The sequence below is a fragment of the Notolepis coatsorum genome, assembly GCF_963971535.1.
Source record: "Notolepis coatsorum genome assembly, chromosome: 12".
NCBI lineage: Eukaryota > Metazoa > Chordata > Actinopteri > Aulopiformes > Paralepididae > Notolepis > Notolepis coatsorum.
Window position 1 is genome coordinate 14329893 of NC_140176.1, and position 23555 is coordinate 14353447.

The window sequence follows — 23555 nt, forward strand, 5'->3', positions numbered from 1 at the left end:
GCGTGGCCCCCACCATCAGTGTGCCCTCCCCCCCCCCCTCTCTCCACCAGCATGGCCCCCTCCCCTCAGCTCCCGGCGGGGCCGTGGCTCCACTCACATCTGGCTCTATTTGTCACAGACACAAACGGGTAAATAAAGACACGAGTCGCCGTTCGTCGGGGAAAAAAAAGATTAACATTTGAAATGACGCGGAGCGAATTTCATTAGCGCTCAAATGCCATTCTTTAGAGATGTGTGTCGTCTCTCGATCCCAGTGAAGTGTGAGGAGGGGAGAGAGACTGAAAGGGGAGAGGGGGAGAGAGAGAGAGAGAGAGAGAGAGAGAGAGAGAGAGAGAGAGAGAGAGAGAGAGAGAAAGAGAGAAAAGGACCAGAAAAAGAAGAAGTAGAGGGGAAATTGCCTTTTCATGTAGATTTCTTACTAATCGCTTCCCCGGGAAAACAAGCGGGGTGCAGACGTGGGGAGTAATAAGGAGCGAGTTAGGGATGGGAGGACAGATAGGGAGCGTGTGCAGCTACACAGAGGAGACTAATGGACTGGAGAGAGCCTGACATGCCTCCCTGACTGTGGCTTTAATTGCCCCCCCCCCCCCCCCCCACCTGATTCTCAGAGTCGAGAATTCGCCCCTCTCATCGTTTCTGGCGGCGGTGGCCTTGTCGTTGGTCGAAATCCCAAAGTTAGGGAGTCAGGTACCAACTCGGCGGACTTGGTTTTTAACCCTTTCACTACCACATGACAGAAGGTTAACCCTTACACTCACTACAGGTACCACACCGGTTGACCGTCTGTCTTTGACAGTGAAAGGGTTAACCTTCTGCATTGTCATAGTTTGTTTATTGTTATTTGCACTTACAAACATACAATCTGGAATAAATTAAGTAAAAAAAAGAACAGTTAAAATGTGCAGGAAAGGTCAAAAAGCCCAAGGGCTTATAAGCGACCTCCCCTCTTAAACCTATAAGGATAACTACACACAAAAAAAGGGTTAACCCTTTGGTAGTGAAAGGGGTAAAGCCGGGAGCTCCTCTCATGTGTTGCAGAGGTGCTTCAGACACCCCCCCCCCCCCCCCCCCTACAGAGACGGTGATACCGTCGCCACCGTGTCTTTCACCTGCCGTAGCACCGCGTCCTCCTCCATGCCATCGATAGGCGTCGGGGATAGAAAACCTATTCATATCTCTAAAAAAAATCCATAACTTCTGCCACGCGGCCGCTATTCTCGTCGTGCTGTGTCTCTCCCTCTTGAAACATATCGCATGTTCGTTTATTTTTGCATGGATTTATTCGCTCATAAATATTCATCCACGTCACATATACATGATTCATTTGAGAGAGAAAAATATTGCTTTTTCAATAACACCCGAGCGGGGGATTTATTGGTTCTAGTTACTATTGTTATCACAATACCTTTATAGTAATCTATTTTAACAGCGGCAAGCTATTCGCCATTTATAGGCCGAGAGATTTCAGCCAATATTGTTCGCGGCCGCTTAAAAGTGGAGTGTGTGGGTCTTGGGGAGAGAGAGGGAGAGAGAGAGAGGGAGAGAGAATGAGCTTTTAATCTAAAAAGGTCAATTTGGCGGGGGCCATTTCAGAGATTCACTGCAAGCGTATAATTGGAGGCTTGTCTGAAGACAATGTAGGATTAAATGAAGACAAAGTTGGCGAGCATGTGCGTCGCCTTTGATTGGGAACCGCCGTGCACGGACCCCCCCCCCCCCCCCCTTAATTTGCAACCTTTAATCAGTCCAATGAGATCCGATGTGAAAAGAAAAAAGCAAAGTGGGATGGGGGGGGGGGGGGGGGATGCTAATTAGTATTGATTACCTGTGTGCATATGACCCCGTGGCTCCCCATGCATTCTTAAATCAGCCCAAATTATTGGATTTGCTAATCTCATGCTCAGGCAGAGTGCGCGTGAGAACGCCAGGCTCCCGCTGAAACCCCCCGCGAGGGGAAGAAATAGCACCTTTTGTTTCGCATCGACGTCGAGTTAACCCCTTCACTATACCCTTTAACCATCTGTAGTGTGGTAGTGAAAGGTCAACCTTCTGTAGTGTGGGAGTGAAAGGGTTAAAGATGATAATTACAGAGACGGATCTGTAGGGAATGCAGGCGGCATCTTATGAGGCATCTTCACGTTCTGTATCGCTACACTGTGGCGACGGAAGTGCTTACGGTGGGGGAGAGAAAAAACTTAAGAAATACATCTTATTTAGGCAAAATAGTGGCTCGAATTACACATACGGTACACACATTTAATATACCCCATGGGAAATTGAAATTCCCTTTCAAATGATGCGAGTTAATTCAATAATTATGGCAACGCAGAGCCTATACACAAGATACACAAATACACCCATGCATACAGACGTACGCAGACACACACACAGCTACTTTAATAAGCCACCGTGCACTGAAATTGTCCAGACTAGAATTGGCCAGCAACTGATTTAAAGGGAATGTACGTCAAAATGCACTTGGTGAACCCATACCACAACGAGGAAAGGACAGTGCTCTGCTGCCACCTGCTGGTCATTAGGAGGGCCTACAAATAATAGCCCACGGCCTAGATATGAAGACTATAATTTAGCATTTGAATAAACACAGTATACACACACACACATATATATATATATATATATCGATCTCAATGTAATCAATCAAGTAAATGAAGGAAGGTCACTGAATACAAGTATGCTCATCCAGCAGCATACTTCCTAATTAACAGAAGAACACATAAATAAACACACCCAATCTCAATAAGGTACAGTTGTCATGTCTGATGTTTATTTTGTGGGAAACATTAGTCTCTTTTACACAGTTAAATGAATGGTGCAATACATTGGACGCCTACTCTTAGTACATTTCATAATCATATAATATCCTTCCGTTTTCGAGCAAAAACAACAAAACGACCGTTTAAAAAGTAAAACCGCTGGTGAAATGTAGAAGACAAGCGAGCGGCGCTCTCGACTTAGCAGCGGCAGAGTCGTATTGCATTGGTTTCACATAAATATGCCGAACCTTAACACCGGTTCGAGGAACTACAGCAGATATATAGTGTCTATATATATATATATATATATTCCGTCTTCGCATAGCTCCTGGAGAAAGTACTTCAACGCTCGGAGACGGAGAAAAGTGCAATTCAAACGACGAAGGTGACGACGCACATGTAGGGGGTGACGGGGACGAGAGAGAGACGGTCAACAGTGCGTGGCAACTGCATGCGATTGCGCGCGCGTGTGTGTGTGTACTGTAGAAGCTAGTTTACAGTCCCTAGGTACGACTTGGAGCACTGCGGAGGCTAGGTTATAGTCCCTAGTCACGACTTGGAGCACTGCGGAGGCTAGTTTACAGTCCCTAGTTACGACTTGGAGCACTGCGGAGGCTAGGTTACAGTCCCTAGTCACGACTTGGAGCACTGCGGAGGCTAGGTTACAGTCCCTAGTCACGACTTGACAGTATGGAAATAGGTAGTACGACAGACACGGAGGCGTCGCTATACAGTACAGTACAGTATGTGAGCAAACAGAGAGGACTTTTCAAGCTATTGTTGGTGGTGGTTTCTTACAACAGAAAGACTAGTAGTCTCACAGACGTACAGTCTCCCCCCCCCCCCAGGGGGACACACAGACTGGGCCTCACAGCAAGTCGCCCGCCCCCACCTCCCGTAGGAGAGACTCCCTCACATGGCGACGGAGGCGTCGGACTCCATGGGCCGGTTGCGGACGACGTGCTCCAGCTGGCCGGAGTCGGAGACGTCGAAGCTGGTCTTGTACTTGGCCAGGATCTTCATGAGAGGCCGCAGCTTCAGCCACCACTGCTCCTTAGGGATCCTGTGGCTGCAGGCGGCGAGGAGAGAGGAACAAACAAGAAGGCGATCAGAACTGGGTTCCCACGTGTTTTAGAAAATCATATATAAATATATTAGGGCTGACCCCTATTAATCGATTAGTCGACTAATCGGTCGAAAGGGGCCGCAGTCGACTGGCCAACCTTTTAGTCGAATATAATAAAAAAAACAAAAAAAGAAAAAGAAAATTTATTTATTTTTTTTATAATTTTTTCAAAAGAAAAAAGAGGCCTAGAAGCGTGGCTAACGCTAATGGCCCGCATACCAGAGGCTAACTGCCTACGAAAACAGGCACAGAGGCACTGAAAGAGGATTTCACCCATCTAACGAACACACTATACTAGACAAATATCAAGATGTATCCATCAGTGGACCAATTGCATGCTTTTGCAGAGGACAAGAAGCCTTCAGTCGACTCCTTCAGAGATTAAGAACCCCCCACAGCCCAAATGGAATGATAAAAAAAAAAAAAAAAAAAAAAAAAAAAAAAAAACTTCTTTTAAAAAATAATATACTTTTTTTTAAGTCGACCAATAGTCGACTAACGGCAAATTTTGGCCAATCCTAGTCGACCATCCAAATCCTTAGTCGGGGACAGCCCTAAAATATATATTTTTTAAAGCTTTTAATTCCACATTTCTGGACATTTACTCCTAAAACGTTTTCCATGGCATTTTTTTTATTAATTTCCCCATGTGCTGTAGTTAATTCCCAGATTTTCCAGGATATGTGTAAGATACTGTAGTAGTGTACCGCATCACTGAAATAACCCAGGATGTTTATTTATCCAAAGCGCTTTACAATTTTTGTTCCTCACATTTGACCCATTCACTCACACATTCACTCACGACGGCGGAGGCGACCATGCGAGGTGCCGACCTGTTCATCGGGAGCAATTAGGCGAACTGGGAACCTTTCGATTACCAGACGACTGCTCTACCTCCTCCTGACACTGGCCTATTGACTTTCAAACAAACGTTCAAGTCTCATAGGAGTATTTTCCACACCTTTTCAACATGTCATTTAGTAAGGTCAGCTGTTAATGTGATAAGATAGTATTACCCTCCTTTTAGTTTGACTAGGATATCAGACTCCACTTGGACTTCCAGCTCCAAGGTTGGCAAAGCTTGATTTAGATTTGTTTTTAGAATAGAAGAGTAACAGTGGGCTTTCATCACTTTCTTAATCATGTACTGTAAATAAATCACGTCTTTTTTTTAATCTCTTTTAAGCATCTTAACATTTCTTTTTCAGTGTGTGGCTTTTTTATGTTGGCCTCACACACTGGATGGAAAACTCATTATCATTACCTCACTCACCCTGTACACCCCACACACACACACCCACACACACACACACACACACACACACACACACATTCCACTAGAGTCAGCGCAATACTCCTTTTGGTTTAATTTAGCTGTATACAGTCCTCAGTGTTGTTTTTGTGGCTGTGTGGCGCTACTGGCTAATGGCACTCAGTGTTGACGAAACTACTCTCGCTGCTGGCGGGACAAAACCTCATAACTCCAAAAACCCAACTTTTCAGCAGATGAAAAAAACAAACACAGATTTGAGGGCGAATAGAGTTACGAGGTTTAGACAGATGATTGGTTTAATGCTTTCCCATTGTGTAGACTTTGTAAAACCACACACACATGGAGGATGATCTACTGAGTTGATAAAAAGAAATATGGAGTTAGGAGGTTTTGTCCCGCCAGCAGCGCTCTACTAGTTGTAGTTGACCAAACTACTAGCTACTTACTACTAGTGTAGTAAAACTAGTCATTATTACTACACCCAGTGTTCCTGATGGCACCCCGTGTTCCTTTGTGCCCAACCTTACTCACATTACCATGAGTAAGGTTACCGGAGCCATGAGAAAAAACAATAATAGGATGGATGTCTTGGTATTGGTTTCATGTGATGCAGCACATTTGGATATTTCTTTCTTTCACTTAGCTTTATGTTATATTTTGTAAAAAATAAATAAATAAAAAAAATCTATTTTGTTTGGTGTCATGTACCTCCTTATTTTAAAGATCTGTGGAAACGACATTTACGGCATTGCGGCATTCCGAATGCAACATGTGGAAGGTCAATTTGACTGACTGATCCTAAAGTACATCCACTATTCCTTGGAGGGTGTGGTTCAAAATCGAATTTTATCTGACATTTTCTTGGGTGTTTGCCCTCAAGCGCAGAATGACAGATTAGGTACTTTTCCCAAGAGCAGAAAGAGATAGTGAAAATTATTTTAGTGAATCCGTTCATAAATATACGCAAACTACTGTATGTGCAGACAAAATGCCATGGGATCTTTAAGCCAGTCGAAACATAATGGGGGCTCGTCAAAAGCTAATTTTAGAGTTAGTTGAGCTTATCTTTGTAACCTACCCCCCAGAGCTGTGATTGCTACGTTGTTTTAGTTAATAGGTTCATACAGTATGAGTATTCCCACCAGGTTTTCATTCTAAAGCTGGAAAGGCGGAGTCATTCTTCTACATCACCTAGCCTAGCCTTGGTCTAATCCTCGAGTCAAGAGCGTACATGTTTCCATATTGTTGACATAGGCGTACATCACAGCACGGAAGTCCCAGATGGATGCCTCAGAACCATATGAGTCTAGTATACAGGGAAAGGTAGTGATGCATACATCAGCTTCTTCCCCCAGGCCATCAGAACATTAAACACTGATCTCTCCACACACAAGCACACATGAACACACACATACACATACACAACACACATTCTGCACTCGCTCACACACAAACGCACCACAGGTCACTTTAAACACATAAGAAAAGGACACTTTAAGGAAATAACTTGTTGTGGTTCTTGTATAGTATAGTTAGTAATAGCAAGTAAAGCATAGGGACATAGAGTAAAACTGTATTATTGTATAGTAGTGTACATGGCATTTAATTCGTAGCTCCACATTGTATTGCATTTATCTCAGGACTTTTAACATGTCTATTTTTCCATCATGTCTATTTTATGTCTATTTTATTATCTTCTACTTATTTTATTTACTATTGTATTCTTGCACAATTGAAGCGGGCATGGCCACCCACATTCCACTGTATGCCCTGAATCAGATGGTGCCTCTAGTATACAGGGAAAGGTAGTAGAGATTGGTGCCTCAGAACCATGAGTCTAGCATACAGGGAAAGGTAGTAGAGGTGGGTGCCTCAGAACCATGAGTCTAGCATACAGGGAAAGGTAGTAGAGGTGGGTGCCTCAGAACCATGAGTCTAGCATACAGGGAAAGGTAGTAGAGGTGGGTGCCTCAGAACCATGAGTCTAGCATACAGGGAAAGGTAGCGATACATACACAAAGTCGGTCTCCTCCTTGAGTTGGACCACAGGCTGGAAGACCAGAGCCCTGCGGCGCATTCCCAGCAGGCAGCAGGAGTCCTCCGTGTTGGCGAACACTCGGCCTGCAGAACAACACACACCACAGCAGTCAGTGATGGAGCCCGTGGGCACAGACGGTGTGTGTAGGAGGCTGGGGTTGAGTTCACTTCCAATTCAGGATGAGGAACGTGGATGTGTGGCATGCAAAGGTTGCCCTTATTAGATCTAGTAATAACAAATGATAGGCCAGCGACACAGCCCTCTCACTTACCGCTGTCTTCCTTCTTTCACATGCTCAGGGTCTGGATCGTTTACTTGGTGTTTTATTTTTAGTATAGACCGAGGTGTTTTTGATGCTCTAGCAGCATCTAGATGAAATTAGATCCTATTTGATCGATCCCAAGCGCTGCCCTTCAATCACACCTTGGCAAGGCGCTGCTAGCCGCCATAGCTTGACCCGCCGTCGGTCACGAGGCGTTAGATTCTATGGAGAGTACCTGGATGTTATGTGATGGAGGACATCCAGTCACCTCCAGCTGGTGCAAAATGCTGCCGCTAGACTTTTAACTAGGGATGTCCGATATTATCGGCCGATATTGGCATAAAAATGTGATATTGGAAAATATCGGTATCGGTTTTCATTTTTTTTTCATTTTTTCAAGCAAGTAAGAACAAATTATTATTTGATTTATTGTCAAAGTATGCATAATGTTGTGTTAATTACACGACAAGAGATATGTAATGGGGGGGGGGGGGGGGGGGGAATCCTGCATATATCGGTATCGGTTGATATCGGTATCGGAAATTAAGAGTTGGACAATATCGGTATCGGTAAAAAAGCCAATATCGAGCATCCCTACTTTTAACCCTTTCACTGCCACACTACAGAAGGTTAACCCTTTACTATCACACTACCGCCGGTTAGTGTGGCAGTGAAAGGGTTAACTATAACTCTAGGAGACGAGACCATGTGACACCCATCCTTCCCTCTTTTCACTGGTTGCCTGTGGTATTTAGAATTGATTTTAAGATTTGACTGATAACTTCTAAAGCTTTACACGGTCAAGACTCCAAGTTACATTTCAGACCGGTTAGTCCCCTATAAGCCCAATAAACCCAATAAGCTTCCGTTGCTTAACGTCACAAACTCTGTAGCAAGTTAGCTAGCGTTAACGTTACATACAGCGTTGGCTAACAGTCTAAACAAAATTCAGCTTTCATGTCACACGCTTGCTCAGGCAAGCTACAAATATGTGTAGAGTGTGTAACTGGAAAGTTTTAGCAAAAATGCATGTTTGTGAAGTATTGAGCAAGATTTATTTGATAGTTTGTAAACTATATTTTGATATTGTTAAAATTCATCAAGTATTTCTACAGTTTTTTTGGATTATGCGTTCACCGTGGAGGCATGTGAGGAAAAAAAGGCAATTCAAGGTACCGGTAAGTAATTGATATACAAATTATCATTATCCTTTAAAGCACTTCTGCAAGCTTCTGTGATATTACGTATTTCCAAATGCAACAGGTCTTTGGGGGGTTGAGCTTTTTTGGGAGGTTGATTTGATTGAAATCCTAAAGTACCTGTGCATAGTTCAAAATTAAATTGTATTTATTTTTGGGGTGTTTGACCTAAAGTGCAGAGTGACACAACTCACGGATTGTACCCTTCCTGATGACTTGTCGTACAGAACTTGTAAGTCGCTTTGGATAAAAGCGTCAGCTAAATTACTAAATGTGAATGTAAATGGATGGGGTACTTTTTCCACAAAGTGAAAAGAATGGATTTCTTTTGACAAAAAAAAATAGAAAAAAATCATTTTGATCACTTTAGTTTCACCTCCATTACATTTTTCCAGGGATGTTTGACGAACAGCGGTTAGCAACCGTAACCAAGTGTGGGCGGAGCTAGGAACCGGCCAATTGAAATTGGTCTTGATGGCTCTAAGGGAAAATTAGAATGGGATGGTGCGCCTGTTTCAACTTCAGATTAAATAAAGCAACAGCATGTGAAACCGGTGATTAGACTACGGTAGTGATTATCTAAAACCTGTCGATGCTGATGAAAAGGATTACCAGTCAAATGAGGCGATATAAAACAGGTATGTACTAAACACTACGATTGACATGAAACTGTAGGAAAGATACACTGTATGAGAGGATGGGGAGATGCAGGGAATGACAGGCACAGATCTAAAGGAAGCAGAGATGGTCATGGAGCCAGCATGATATAGGATGACAAAATATAGGATTTACCTTCATCTTATGTCATCCACACACGCACACCGCAAATAGACACAAAAACAGAGAGGAATTGTAAACTTTTAAATGTAGCTTGTATGTACACTGTAGATTAGGGCTGCAACAACTAATCAACAACTAATCGATTATAAGAATAGTTGGCAACTATTTTTATAATGGATTAGTTGGGTCTATGTTATGTTGTTGTATTGTACTCTTGATGTATACTGTAGCATACATTTGCTTTTTGTTTTATAAACATCAATTTGTTTGAAAGAGCATTGTACAAGACGAGGGATACCGTTTTCTTTTTGCATACAATCTCTTTTTATTCGATTAATTGATTGTTTCATTAATCGCTAGATATCATAATAGTCGTTAGTTGCAGCCCTACTGTGGATTTAAACATTTAAAAATAATAAAAAACCGCTACAAATAAATTAAATTGAAGTTAATTAAGTTAAAAGGATAGTTCAGATTTTTGGAACCCTAGCTCTATTTGCTGCTTACCAATTATCTTTATTTATCTAGTTAGCCACAAACTAATGCAAAGACAATGGGGTCGAAACAGGAGCTTGTCCCCGTCGACTTGTCCCCAAGATCAGCATGGATTGTGCCAAGAAAATACTTTACCAATCAATGTCATCATTGGAAAGTAAGAAATAGGGCTAAGGTTCTAAATATCACAAACATCCCTTCAAGTTGTAGTTCACTGTGCTGTCGATGGATGTTTGCAGTAAAGAGCGTTAGTCAACGATCCTCGACTCCATGACAGATACGGGTAAAGGTCTTCACCACAAGCCACGACAGCTCTGAAGCGAGTACCGTACTTTTCGGACTATAAGCCGCGGCTTTTCCCCCCATTTTACGACCCTGCGGCTTATATAACGGTGCGGCTTATATGTGGACAAAACCCGAAAATCTAAATATTGCTTTTTTTACTGCATTGAAATGTTATTCATCTGTTCCTTTATTTACTTAATACAACTTGTAAATGAGTTAATTCTTGTTATTTGTCCGACAGTATTGTGTCCCAATGGGAGTCATTCTCTGTAGAGGTGGGAGTCATTCTCTGTAGAGGTGGAAGTCATTCTCTGTAGAGGTGGGAACTTAAAGCTCAATATAAGAACGGCCATGCACCACCACTCACAGAATCGAGAAAGAGCCATCAATCTGTCAATCCTTTCCGTGTCCGGGCCGGGTGAGGTTTCCTGTGTTGAGTCAAATTAAGCCGCAGGCTCCACTCCTTACATATGGTAATTAAACATTAAAACACATGCGGCTTATAGTCCAGTGCGGCTTATATATGTACACATCATTCAATTTAGCTGCTGCGGCTTATAGTCCGGTGCGGCTTATAGTGCGAAAAGTACGGTATCTACCATCACACGTGATCACCACCGAGGCTCTCTACCGTACCTTGTCTGAACGTCTCGATCAGCTTCTTGGAGATCCACTGCATGGCCTTCGCTGAGATCTTGGTCCCAAAGTTGCGATCAAACGGAGACGGCGCTCCTCCCTTTAAAAAAAAAGAACCAAGATGCAGCATTAGTGTCGACTGTTGACACATTATTATACTGTGTATATATTCATGACATAGCAACACATTATTATACTGTATACAGTGTTTCCCCTGGACACATTTCAACAGCGGTGCCGTGCTGCGCGACGTGTGCACTGCCGGAATCCATATTAGCGCACGCTGCCGGAGAAATAACTTAAAGGGGAACTATTTTACTATTTCTTTCACAATTTGGGCACTTTTACACAATTCCTGTGAGTCTATGGAACACCTCTGTAATATATATATTTTTTTTTTATTCATTGTTTTGTATTTCTAATCAAGTCCTCAAAAACAGCATTTTTCTACCTCAAGATCTCGAGCTGTTTTGAGCCTGGGCTCCTAAACCACTGCGCAGCAGCGTCGTCGCCTGAACATTAACATGCAGCTGAGTCTCTCTGACATCACAAATCATCACATTTTCAAATGACTCAGTTCAGTGAGGGTGAATATTGTGAGAGGAGAATTGGAAGAATGCGCCAATATGAGAATTTTGAGACATAGATCATATTAATATAAGTTCACATAGCTAGGAAACAATGCTAAACACTCAAAAAGGCCATTTATAAGATAGTTCCCCTTTAAAACTACCGTAGAATTGTTCGAGGTTATTCATGTTCATGGAGTCATGTGCGTGTGAATTTGCTAGGATGTTCTTGGTGTGTCCACACTGTCCGCTGACACTAGAAGTGCTCTGGAGGCCCATGTAGCTGCATGTTTGTACACTGCAAAAAAATGTAATCTTATCAAGTGAAAATATCTGTATCGGAGCTGTAGAGAGCATCTTGACTGGAAACATCACTGCCTGGTATGGAAAAACAGCACGGCACAGGACAAGAAGGCCCTACAGAGAGTGGTGCGCTCAGCTGAGCGTACTACGGGTATTGCACTACCACCCCTGCAGGTCTTATATAACAAGAGGTGCAAATCCAGAGCCTGCAGAATAATGAAAGACCCACACCACCCCAACAGCAGCCTGTGCAAGCTGCTGCGGTCAGGCAAACGCCTGCGCACACCAGCAACTAGGACAGAGAGGCTTAGGCTCAGCTTCTTCCCCCAGGCCATCAGAGTCTTGAACACTGAACTCTCCACACACAAGCACACAGTCACTTTAGCACAAACACACACATCGCAGGACCATAGCATGTCTTTTACCATGCATTTTATTTTTTTTACTTTATGTACGTTATACCTGTTATGTCTTATTCTTATTACTTGTATTATTGCACAATCGCTGCGGGCATGACCACCCGCATTTCACTGTATGCCTAGTATACAGTACTCTTGACTTGACATTTTTTTCCAATATTGAGTAGAATTATCTTGAATTATCTTATTCCACTGGCAGATCATTTTGTTTATTTCAAGTTATTTAAAAAAATACTTTTAATTTGACTTGAGATATAAACACTTCCGTTGTCAGCGGCTGGTGTGAGCTGGGGTAGTGTAGTTTTATGAAATTTCGACATCCATCGAAAGCCCTGGGTCTCCTCCTTCTTAGGACTACAACGATTTCATGAGTGCTTCTTCGTCTAAATCGTCCGTTTTCCGGTGCAATGCGCAGAGATTTGTATAAGCTCATATTCCGCTAATAACACCTCAAATCATTGGTAAACAAACGTAGTGCTGAAAATATACACTTTGACTGCTGTTTTGATAGGGTTAGGGTCTTTACTCTTGGCTACATTTGAAGAAAAAAAACCGCAACATCACATAATTCGGACTGTATTGACCTATTTGTAAATCTCGGCCCGATATTTAACGTTAAAGACGTCTACCGCCATGTTTGATGTCATCCATTCATGTTACAGCTAACACTCAATAGTGTTAATCAAAGATGGTAACCTGTGGTCAGTAATATGCACCAGTCAAATCGACACCCAACCCCCTCCAATGTACAGTTTCTTCCCCCCTCAAATGTATATATTCTCTTTTAGAAACTCTGTCTCTCAAACAATACTGTATATTTATATATCTTGTATGTCATATAGTCTGGCTGTAACAGTACTGTATATCTGTATGTCATAAATGTCTGGATGTAACAGTACTGTATGTCGTGTATGCAGGGCCGCCTCAGGGGGTGTGCGAGCAGTGCGGTCGCACAGGGCCTCGCGGGAAGGGGGGCCTCGCAAAATAAAAAAAAAAATAAATAAAAAAAAAATATTTTTTATTTATTTTTTTTTATTTTTTTGCGAGGCCCCCCTTCCCGCGAGGCCCTTTTTCATCACAGACCTAAAATCTAGTTTTGCTTATATGCTTATATATTTCACATTAGACACGTTTGTAGAATGTGTCTGACTTGTTCCTGCAGACTGCAGTGTTCCGGTTTCTGCGGCTTTGCTGCTCTACAGATTTTAGGATAGTGTTTCCGGGCTCTTCTCGGACACACGAGGTACAGGGATGATCTAATTCAGCGCTATTCAGAGGAGCGAGGCGAGTGGATGTCTTTTCAAAAGCAGCATGGATCAGAAGAAATTACACCGTGGGCCAAGAAAGTCTCCTTCCAACTTTACCATTGATACTGCGTTATGGTGAGTTCATGCAACCTATTATATTCCCGCCGTGGATCTCTCTCTCTCTCTCTCTCTCTCTCTCTGGAGCCAAACTGGTCGACTAGCTGTAGCCTGTTGTAGTATGGAGTTAGTAGCTAACGGTGTGTGGCCTGGTGTCAGCGCCTGTATTGCTTTTCTCATGTTGTAGTTTCAGTGGTAGTGCGTTAGCTAATGGTTAGCGATAGCCGGGTTGAGCTAACTGGCTAACTGATAGCATCAAAGTAACGTGCGCAGCCGGTAGCTAACGTCGTAGCTAGCTGCCGGCTAGCTGCCGGCTGCGCACGTTACTTTGATGCTATCAGTTAGCCTAGGCTAGAGTTAGCTGTTAGCTTGTGCTACGAGTCGACCATTGACATTAGCCGTGAGAATAGCAGGGGGTTCTGGCTTATTTTTGTCCCGCCAGCGAGAGGCCTTTCGTCAACGTGGAGACCTGTGTTGCGGCCTTTCGCCCTGCGTTCCTTGGTGCAGGTAAGATTAATGAAAATGTCATGACATTACCCCACTCTTCCTTCCTTCCCCTCCCGAATGTTTTGTTAATAACAATGTTTTTTTCCAGGCAAAACATATGCTACTTCACAACATTTGGAGATACGACATGTGCTGTGTGTGAATGTCTTGGTCGTTTGTGTAGCTTGGGTAGCGTTGGGCCGTTGGCCAAAGCTGTGTGTGGCCTGGTGTCACAGTACCTGGCTAGCCTATTTAGCTGATGTCGGCCATTGGCTCCTTGCTGCTTTGGTTTCTCTGGTATAGACCCTCTTCTCTTTGGATTTAAGTGTTGATCTTTGTCCTTTTGGATCTCTCATACATGCTCTCTCTCTAACACACACACACATGCTCTCTCTCTCTCTCTCTCTCTCTCTCTCTCTCTCTCTCTCTCTCTCTCTCTCTCTCTCTCTCTCTCATACATGCTCTCTCTCTAACACACATGCTCTCTCTCTCTCTCTCTCTCTTTCTAACACACACAGTCTGCCTATGGCGGCCTTTCTCGATGGCTAGGCTGTGCTCGCTGAGTCTGTACATAGTCAAGGATCTTCAGTCACAGTGCTCAGGTATTCTGCCACTGTGTACTCTCTGTTTAGGGCCAAATAGCATTTCAATTTCTTTCCAATGTGTCTCTCTCTCTCTCTCTCTCTCTCTTGGATTTAAGTGTTGATCTTTGTCCTTTTGGATCTCTCATACATGCTCTCTCTCTAACACACACACACACATGACAAACACACATGTTCTCTCTCTCTCTCTCTCTCTCTCTCTCTTTCTAACACACACAGTCTGCCTATGGCGGCCTTTCTCGATGGCTAGGCTGTGCTCGCTGAGTCTGTACATAGTCAAGGATCTTCAGTCACAGTGCTCAGGTATTCTGCCACTGTGTACTCTCTGTTTAGGGCCAAATAGCATTTCAATTTCTTTCCAATGTGTCTCTCTCTCTCTCTCTCTCTCTGTACACTGTATATTGACTGTAGAACGGGAGCTCTCTCTCGCTCTCTCTTTTGCTATATGTTGACTGTATCATGCCCCGCCTCGGGCAGCGCTATTATTTAAGAATATGTTGACTGTTTGAAAAAAAAATAATAAAAAAATAACCTTTTGGGGGGGGGGGGGGGGGGGGGGCTCGCGTTAAATCTCGCACAGGGCCTCGCATTTCTCCCAGGCTGCCCTGCGTGTATGGCATAAATGTTACAATGAATTGAAAATGGGGGACCCTGATGTAAACAAGACGAAAGTCTCTCTGGTCTGCATCCCCTTAACACTTTGAGTGCCACGGACGAGAATTCTCGTTATTTCATGCCGACCGTTGAGTGCCACGGACGGGAAATCTCGTTTTTAATAGTTTTTTTTATTTATTAGCGATTTCCATTCATATTTCATAAATCTAGCATCCCGTTACCACTGGAACTCTCTCTGAGCTCCATTGGGAAAATACCGCCCCCTATCGTCTCTCCCTGTGGTACTGCACCCCATTGGATTAGACCGAATGAAAAGCATGGGGGAAAAAAATCCTGCTTCCTCATTTTACTTCTCAGACAAGTCACCGGAGACGATCGGATTCATTCTGGACCATCAGAACAACGTGGAATCGGTGTTTCGACCACCCAGCGTTGGATCTATAAATGCGATCGATATTTGGAATGGCGATCAGGAATTGGAATAATCTTTTTGGAGAACATCTGATCTGAGGTAAGGAATCTATTTTACCAGTCTTAGGATAATCAGAGCTTTTTTCACAGAGATATCAACGTGGGCCCTATGTGTGTGTGTGTGATCAGGAAATAAGAGATTCGATTTTACAGCCCGCTTCTATAGCGTGCATAAGTACACATATACTATCGATAATCTAGCGTTTATTTGAAAACTATTCATAAATAGGCCGAAAAAATTACAACGTGTTTTGTGTATTACAGTAAAGGGCGTTTATCACAGAATCTTCTGGAAGTTTCAAGAAACAAGCGTTTTTCAAAATGGTATAAAACGGAAATGAACCGATTAAAAAACAATCCGTTTCGACAATGTTGACTGCAAACAAGTCATTGATAAGCGACGGCCAGATTAGACACATAATTTAATTTAAGATGTAGTTTATGCGTTCGCAAATATGAGAGCGCTATCATTGAAGTGGGTGGTGGCACGCAACAAGGTTGAGACAAGGAGGCGTGGCATCCAAAGTGTTAACAATTGTGTGTATTGAGCCGTACTGTATTGTACCCATTCTGCAATCTGTTAATAAAGTTTCCAATCAATCAATCAAGGTACTGCCTTTAGGATACCTGCTGCATGTGTCCCAGGACGTTCTTCCTGCAGTCAAACACTCCCTTCCCTTCCTCCGTGTACAGCTGGTAGATGAAGTCTGTTGTGTAATTCTCATTACTGTTCTCATTCCTACACACACACACACACACACACACACACACACACACAGTTAGTTATTATTGGAGTATAGTTATTATCAGTCACTTATTGACGCCCAAAGGACGTTCCAGTGGTTACACACAGTTGACTATAATTGTCATTAAATTCCACACATAACCCACCAGACATGCCCCCAAAGCCTCCTTTCTCTTGAGAGAGACCGGGGGTTAGATATGAACTGGAAGGCAGAGGTCCGAGCACCACGGAAGCCCTGCAGTAAACCCTGAGGCCCGATTAGCCCCGTCCCACCTCAGTGTGCCTGCCTTGAGCAAGAGGTGGACAAGAGGCTACCGTTCTCTCTGGGGGGGGGGGGGGGGGGGGGGGCAGTGTGCGGTACATTGGTGTCTGTTTTCTATGGCTTTACCCCGTAACGGGTTCACGGAGTACACGGCGAGATTGAAGCGGCAAACAGGGGGGGAGCGTTAGGAGGAGTTTCCAGAACCTTCAGACAAACCGGTTGAACCTGTCCTCCAGAGATCAATAGCGTTTTTAATCAATTCATACATTCTGGCCTTGAAACAATGGATCTGCAGATGCATCATCTCGGGGCACACGTCCAAAGAAAATCTGCAGACTTGGAGATTTTGTTCGAAATAAAAAGGAACATCAATCATGTATTCTTGTCCCATAGTATAGTAACATAGAATAATTAGAAGTTCTAAGTAGAGCCAGACTGGTATTGTTACGGATATCCTTATCCTATCAATTTCCCCCGACGGTTGATTAGCCATCTTTTAAGGGCTCTTTTTTAAGTTAGTGCAAAGATCATAATGGTATGATATTAAACTACAGATCTCGAGGAACCCAGAGATACCGGCCATGTCATGCTAGCTCACCAGCAAACACGGTAGATGTTGCTCCAAAATCAAGCTACATTTTGATGACCTCTCACCTCGAGATATCTGAATGAAAATGGTCTCATCGGAAGTCTCTTTTTTACAGCCATGCCCATTCATATTAGTCTCCTGCTGATCTAGGCAGATTATACTACTACATACACACACAGTAAAATATCACGCTTTCACTACATATGTTTGATAACCACATTTTAGGGATCCTCCGCTAAAATGTGTACGAATATCGTCCAACATTGTTACACTCTCGACGAGAAATTCATTGGCTCACACTACAATTGGTTTACAAAACCCTCCTTGGTCTGACCCCGCCTTATTTGATACGCCTGTTCAAATTGCCATCTACTCCCTGTAACACCAGAGCTGCTCACCATATGTCGCTAGATGTTCCCCGTGTTAACACTTCCTTTGGTCCATCCTCCTTCCAATGTGCTGCTCCCAGCAGTTGGAACGAGATGCAAAATACTTTGAAATGGACAAATTGATCCCCCTCACTACTTTTAAGGATTGTTTACACACACACCTGCAACTGTCACCCAGTCTTTTAACTGACCTGTAAATTGTCTGTTCTGCTTCATATATTACATATAGGGATGTCCCAATCACATTTCTTTGCTCCCGATCCGATCCTGATCATGTGATTTTGAGTATCTACCGATACCGATCTTTCCCGATCCGATAAAAAAAAAAAGAAAAAAAATTCAAAAATATTTGTTTCTTTTTTGTTTATCCCAATTTCTCACATTACATTCACCCTGAATGTTGACGTTATCCAGGTGAAAAGTTAACTTCATTCAAGCGAGGCATTGCAATCCTTGACATAAATCATTTGATGTATAATTAAATCAAAGGAAATGCGTTTGGGTCTGAGAGTGTGGCTGGTCTGCCGTTCTGCCGCTGGATACTATTGGTTTGTTTTGGCAAAATTCTTCTGCTCTGTGTGACAATAAATAAATTAATGATGATATGCTATTTAAAACCAAAACTAAGGCCTCAGTATTAGTTTAAGACGTGAACATGGTCATGTTTGTTGAATAAAAAATAAAATAAAAATAAAAAATCCTGTTTTTTTTCTTTTCTTTTTTTGCCGATCCCGATCTTCGGAAAATCACGTGATCGGCCCCCGATCCCGATCATGTGATCGGATCGGGACATCCCTAATTACATACCTTGTAATATTATTTGGTTGTTTATTTGGTGTGTCTTTTAATTACAGTATTTCCCTTACCTCTGTGATGTATGTATCGTCTGTCTCTTTTATATTTTATAAAGAAAAATGTCCCCTTTCCCTGTTACTGTTCGAGAGGCCCTTTTGTTCTCTCGCCAGGCCGTCATTGTAAATACGAATTTGTTCTTACCGGTAATTGACCTGCCTGGTTAAATTTAGGTTAAATAAAAATGTTATAAATAAATATTAATATCAGAATATTTTTTATCCATAGGAGTACATTTTGACAGAGCCTCCTAATTCTGGGCCCCATCACCCATATCAATAAACAACATACTTTTTTCATTCAAACACTCCTGAGTATCAAAACACGACATGAAGTGAGGGACGTGAGAGCTTGGTTTTACCTGAGGACCAGTCCTCTCTGAATGCTGGTCTTCATCTTCTCCGTCAAGTGCTCAACATTGGCCTGAAGGGGTTAAACAGACAACAATTAACGCATCTGACCAGCAGATGTGGTAGTAGGAGCCTTGAGCTCATTTCTTGACATCAAGACCAAAATCTAGATCAACTTGTCGAACCGCTAAGGGTGTTCATTTTATACTCTGAAGGAAACATGGCGTGTGTGGTTAACGCAAAAATCCAAGAGCGGTTCACGAAGCCCATAGGAAAATGAGTTACAGCAAAACTATGGTATTCCTTTCTATGCACAGATTACTATCAAAATACTATGTGAATTACTATAGAAATATGATGGTGAACCACAGTTTGTTTAGTATTTCTATGGTACGTCTCTTTTGTATGCACGTAAAAAAGAAATCAACACAGAAATACTATTCAACATACATTTCTATAGACCTTTTCAAACGTGACATAATAATAATAATAATAATAATACATATACTGTATATTTATATACATTTATATTAATACATAATACATAATAATTATTTGTATAGCACCTTTCATAGCACCTTTCATACAAAAATTGCAGCTCAAAGTGCTTCACATCAGAAAAAGACGAGCACATAATGTGCAGACATATACAATCACAGTTTTTCACATTAGGATCCAACATCCCAAATAGGCCACCTTGTTTATGGTTTGGTTCAGTTTTAAAAATAGACAATAATAAAAAGAACAAGATAGAATATACAGAGTAAAATAGTCCAATAAAATAGTAACAAGAGAACAAGAGGATGACTTCACTTCCTGCCGCAGCGTCTGCCGACAGGAGATCCACTAGGGTTCAAGCTGTTCCCCTGGCAACAACACACCTCCACTGAAAAGGTCTATAATATTCCACTCTAGAAATACGGTGGCAAATTATATTTCTGTGGTAAATCTCTATAATGTATATGGGGGGGAAATATAGAAATATATGTACATGTGCAGCTCAATAAATTAGAATATCGTGGAAAAGTACATTTATTTCGCCGCATTGATGCAGTCATTTGTGCAAAAGGAGCCCCAACTAAGTACTGAGTGAACATACTTTTCAGTAGGCTGACATTTATATATTAAAGCCCAACTTGCAGGTTAAACCCTACTCTTCAATTATGGGTAGTTTACATCATTGGTATATAATTTCATTATTTATTTTTTTCTATTTGACACCGGAAATGGCACTCAGAAAGGGGTAAAAAGGTCCATGCACGAATAACATGCATGCGCGAATCAAAAAAGCTTATCAGAGCTATCAGGGCCATGACGTCACGTCGGGTATCTTTCCCCTACTTCTGATCCACTACAAGGAGTTTTGACGAGTGCAGAAAGCTATTTCCTTGATCCAAATGGACGCCTTACAAGACGCAAATGGGTTTAATCGTCGGATACTTTGATGGACCAGCTACAACTGGTTGAAACAAGGTAGTTATAATGTTTTTAATGTCGTAAAAAAATAACTACATTTACCATTAGGCAGCCTGTTGTTCAGTACAGCAACGCTACTGGTCTGTGGGCTGTCGCCTTATCCCCGGGTCATAGTACCAAGCTGGCTATATCGCTCTGGCTAACGTTACCCCGCTAACGTTAGCATTATGTCTACTGTCGTGCATGTAAAAGAGTTTTGGGAAAGAGTAAAATGTGTAGGTCCTCTTCTCAGACCTGTGGGACAAAGCACTGCACACACACCATTTTAAATCGGGTGATGTTAGGAGTTTCGAGAATGCTGGCAAGCAAGCTATGCGCCCCGGCATGTTAATACGATAGTAGCCCCTTTAGCCCCACTCGGTGCATCAGTGACGATAGCTATGAGCTAACTAACGCTACAAGCTCAAACACCTTATAACTACTACTATTGTCGTGTCCATAAGTTCCCTGGCATAATACTTGTGAGGACAAAGGTATACAAAGAGGAGAGAACCATTTTAAATCGGGCATTGTTATGAGTTTCGAGAATTCTGGCTACCAAGCTAAGCTAAGTTAGCTAACTTAGCTAGCTTCTAACGGTGTATACACAATATGTACAACGACACAATGATTTTCATTATTACAAATATGGTAACGTGGTTGTGGCTTTTACAAATAGTGGTTAGCTTTAGAGATGGATGGCTATGATCACGGAGCAATAGTGTTGTTAGGTGAAACAGATACATTTTCATTCATTACTCCTCGGCTAGTAGTAGCAAGGCTCTCTGCCACTAGCTGTGTGTGACTCTCAAAGCCCCCTGGTGCCCTGCACCTGACGTGACGACATCATTTCGATTACACGTGCACGTTATGAACCATTGATTAAAATATCAACGTGCGTGGTGATTGTGTTGGGCACACAAAATGTTTGATAAAAACGCTAAAACTGGGTCAATTTCAATAATTTTTCTTTCCTTCTTCATGAAAGTCACCGTTGGCCTAGTCCACATTGTTTATTGAGAAAAAATACTACCTGCAAGTTAGCCTTTAAATATATATATCTTTTGATTTGGTCTTATGTAATATAAAAAAATTCTGAGATACTGAATTTGGGGTTTTGATGAGCTGTAAGCCATACTCATCAAAAATAAAACAAATAAAGGGTTGAAATATTTCACTTTGTGTGTAATGAATCTATAATCTATGAGTTTCGCTTTTTGAATTTAACCCTTTCACTGCCGCACTACCAAACGGTTAACCCTTTCACTGTGACAATACACAGACTGTTAACCCTTTCACTGCCACATTGAATGAATGAATGAATGACTTTATTTGACAATATAAAAAATAAACATGTGACAGAAGAGCACAGTCGGGATATACTGCCAAGGATGAACATTGTGGTCCTTGTAGGGGGGTGGGGGAGTGTGATGCTTAAAACATGCATCATACAAAACGTGACATCACAACACATCACATATACCATTTAACATGTATATACATACAGACTCATACAACATGCAAGGGTGCCTTAAGCTAAGTGTCTAGGTCAAGTATAGTCCCTTTTGAGCCATGTCTTCAGGCTGGACTTGAATCTAACGGCATTGTCTATGATTTTCAGTTCACTGGGCAGACTATTCCAATAGACAGCTGCTGAATACAGAAAGGACTCCTTCCCCATACAGCTCCTGAATCTGACTGGCACAAAGTCAGTTGAGCTGCGCCTAGTTTGGTATGCGTGGGTGTCTCTGATTCGGTTGAAGTAGTTGTTGAAGTACACTGGCACTACCCCGGCCGTGCACTATTCTGTGAACTAGGCACATCCCTATCTGGTTTACTCTGTCTTCCACCTTAAGCCATCTCATGATCTCAAAGTGAGATGGGTCAAGGTGGGTTCGGGCAGGTAGCCTTAGTATTACCCTGATTAGCTTGTTTTGTGATGTCTGTAGTTTTATTTTCTGACTTTTGGGGGCACTGTTGTACCAGGAGCCACACGCATAGTCATAGTGACACTGTATGAGAGCTCCAGCAAGAATCTTCATCGCTGACTGATCTAAAAAATTAGAGATTCTGGCTAGGTATCTAGTCCTGTTATTTATCTTTGTAAGTGCTTGGTGAGCCATGCTTTCCCCTGATAAGCTGTTTTCCAGGACGCAACCGAGATATTTCACAGATGTTTTGTTACCGTCGGTAGTGTGATAGTAAAAGGGTCAACCTTCTGTAGTGTGGCAGTGAGAGGGTTAATCACTGAAATAAATGAACTTTTCCACAATATTCTAATTTATTGAGCTGCACCTGTATATGTGTATGTACAGTTAGGTGCAGGGGTGTGTTGGTGATTTCAAAGCTGGTTGCACTGTGTTTCAATGACGCCACGTGCACGCGCATAAATGTTCCCTCGCGTGCGCACAGACTAAAGACGGTGCCTAATTGCCTCTAGGAATGGAATGCAACACATTTCATTCACAAGTTTTGTGCGAATGTATCCGAGGACGTATTTGAACACGCCTGACGACCTGAGCTATTGTTATGCAAAGTAGCCAGGTGGGTACTTGGCGAGTTGGCGCATCAGTCGAGTGCAGCGCATTCCTGTGTGCACACGTGTGCACATCTGCATGCTCAGAGCCGCTTGCTCGGTGTGCAACCCCGTCACCCATGAGCAACGCACCCCTGGTTAGGTGTCTATCAGTGTGTGAGTGTCAGACGACAATATTGTAATGTATTGAGCTGCACCTGTGTGTGTAGAGTTAGGTGTCTCCCTCAGTGTGTGTGGGGGCGCGTCACCTGCAGGTCTCTGATGTCGAAGGGCTCCTCGTAGATGTAGGCGGCGTCGGCCCCCGCGGCCAGACCCCCCACGCTGGCCAGGTAGCCGCAGTAGCCCCCCATGGTCTCGATGATGAACACGCGCCGCTTGGTGCCGCTGGCCGACTGCTTGATGCGGTCACACGTCTGACACACACACACACATAATGTCAATACATATTTATGAATGGCTGTATGTTTATGTGATTAAAGGGGAATACCACCCATTTTAAGAACAGTCCAGTCAGTATTTGTCAACACGCACCACTCTCTCCTGAAGCCGATTGTTATTCTGTATATTGTTGTTATTTTGTATATTGTACAGGATTGTAACATTGTCTTATTGTATGTATTTAATGTTTCTGCATAGTATTTTATGTACCGTACTTTTCGGACTATAAGCCGCGGCTT

General features: G+C 42.6%; 1 protein-coding gene across 1 annotated transcript in view; it reads right to left on the bottom strand.

Moving 5' to 3' along the window:
• Positions 1 to 2772: 2772 nt before the first annotated feature.
• LOC311237631 (ATP-dependent 6-phosphofructokinase, platelet type-like) overlaps positions 2773 to 23555 on the bottom strand; it is a 65162-nt gene continuing 44379 nt past the window's right edge. The window contains exons 17-22 of the mRNA XM_084325575.1: positions 23127 to 23291; positions 18899 to 18960; positions 16328 to 16439; positions 10872 to 10971; positions 7192 to 7297; positions 2773 to 3846 (exon numbers count right to left, since the gene is read on the bottom strand). Of these exons, the coding sequence (XP_084181701.1) occupies positions 3690 to 3846; positions 7192 to 7297; positions 10872 to 10971; positions 16328 to 16439; positions 18899 to 18960; positions 23127 to 23291 (702 nt within the window). The 3' untranslated portion in view covers positions 2773 to 3689. The remainder of the gene's footprint in view (positions 3847 to 7191; positions 7298 to 10871; positions 10972 to 16327; positions 16440 to 18898; positions 18961 to 23126; positions 23292 to 23555) is intronic.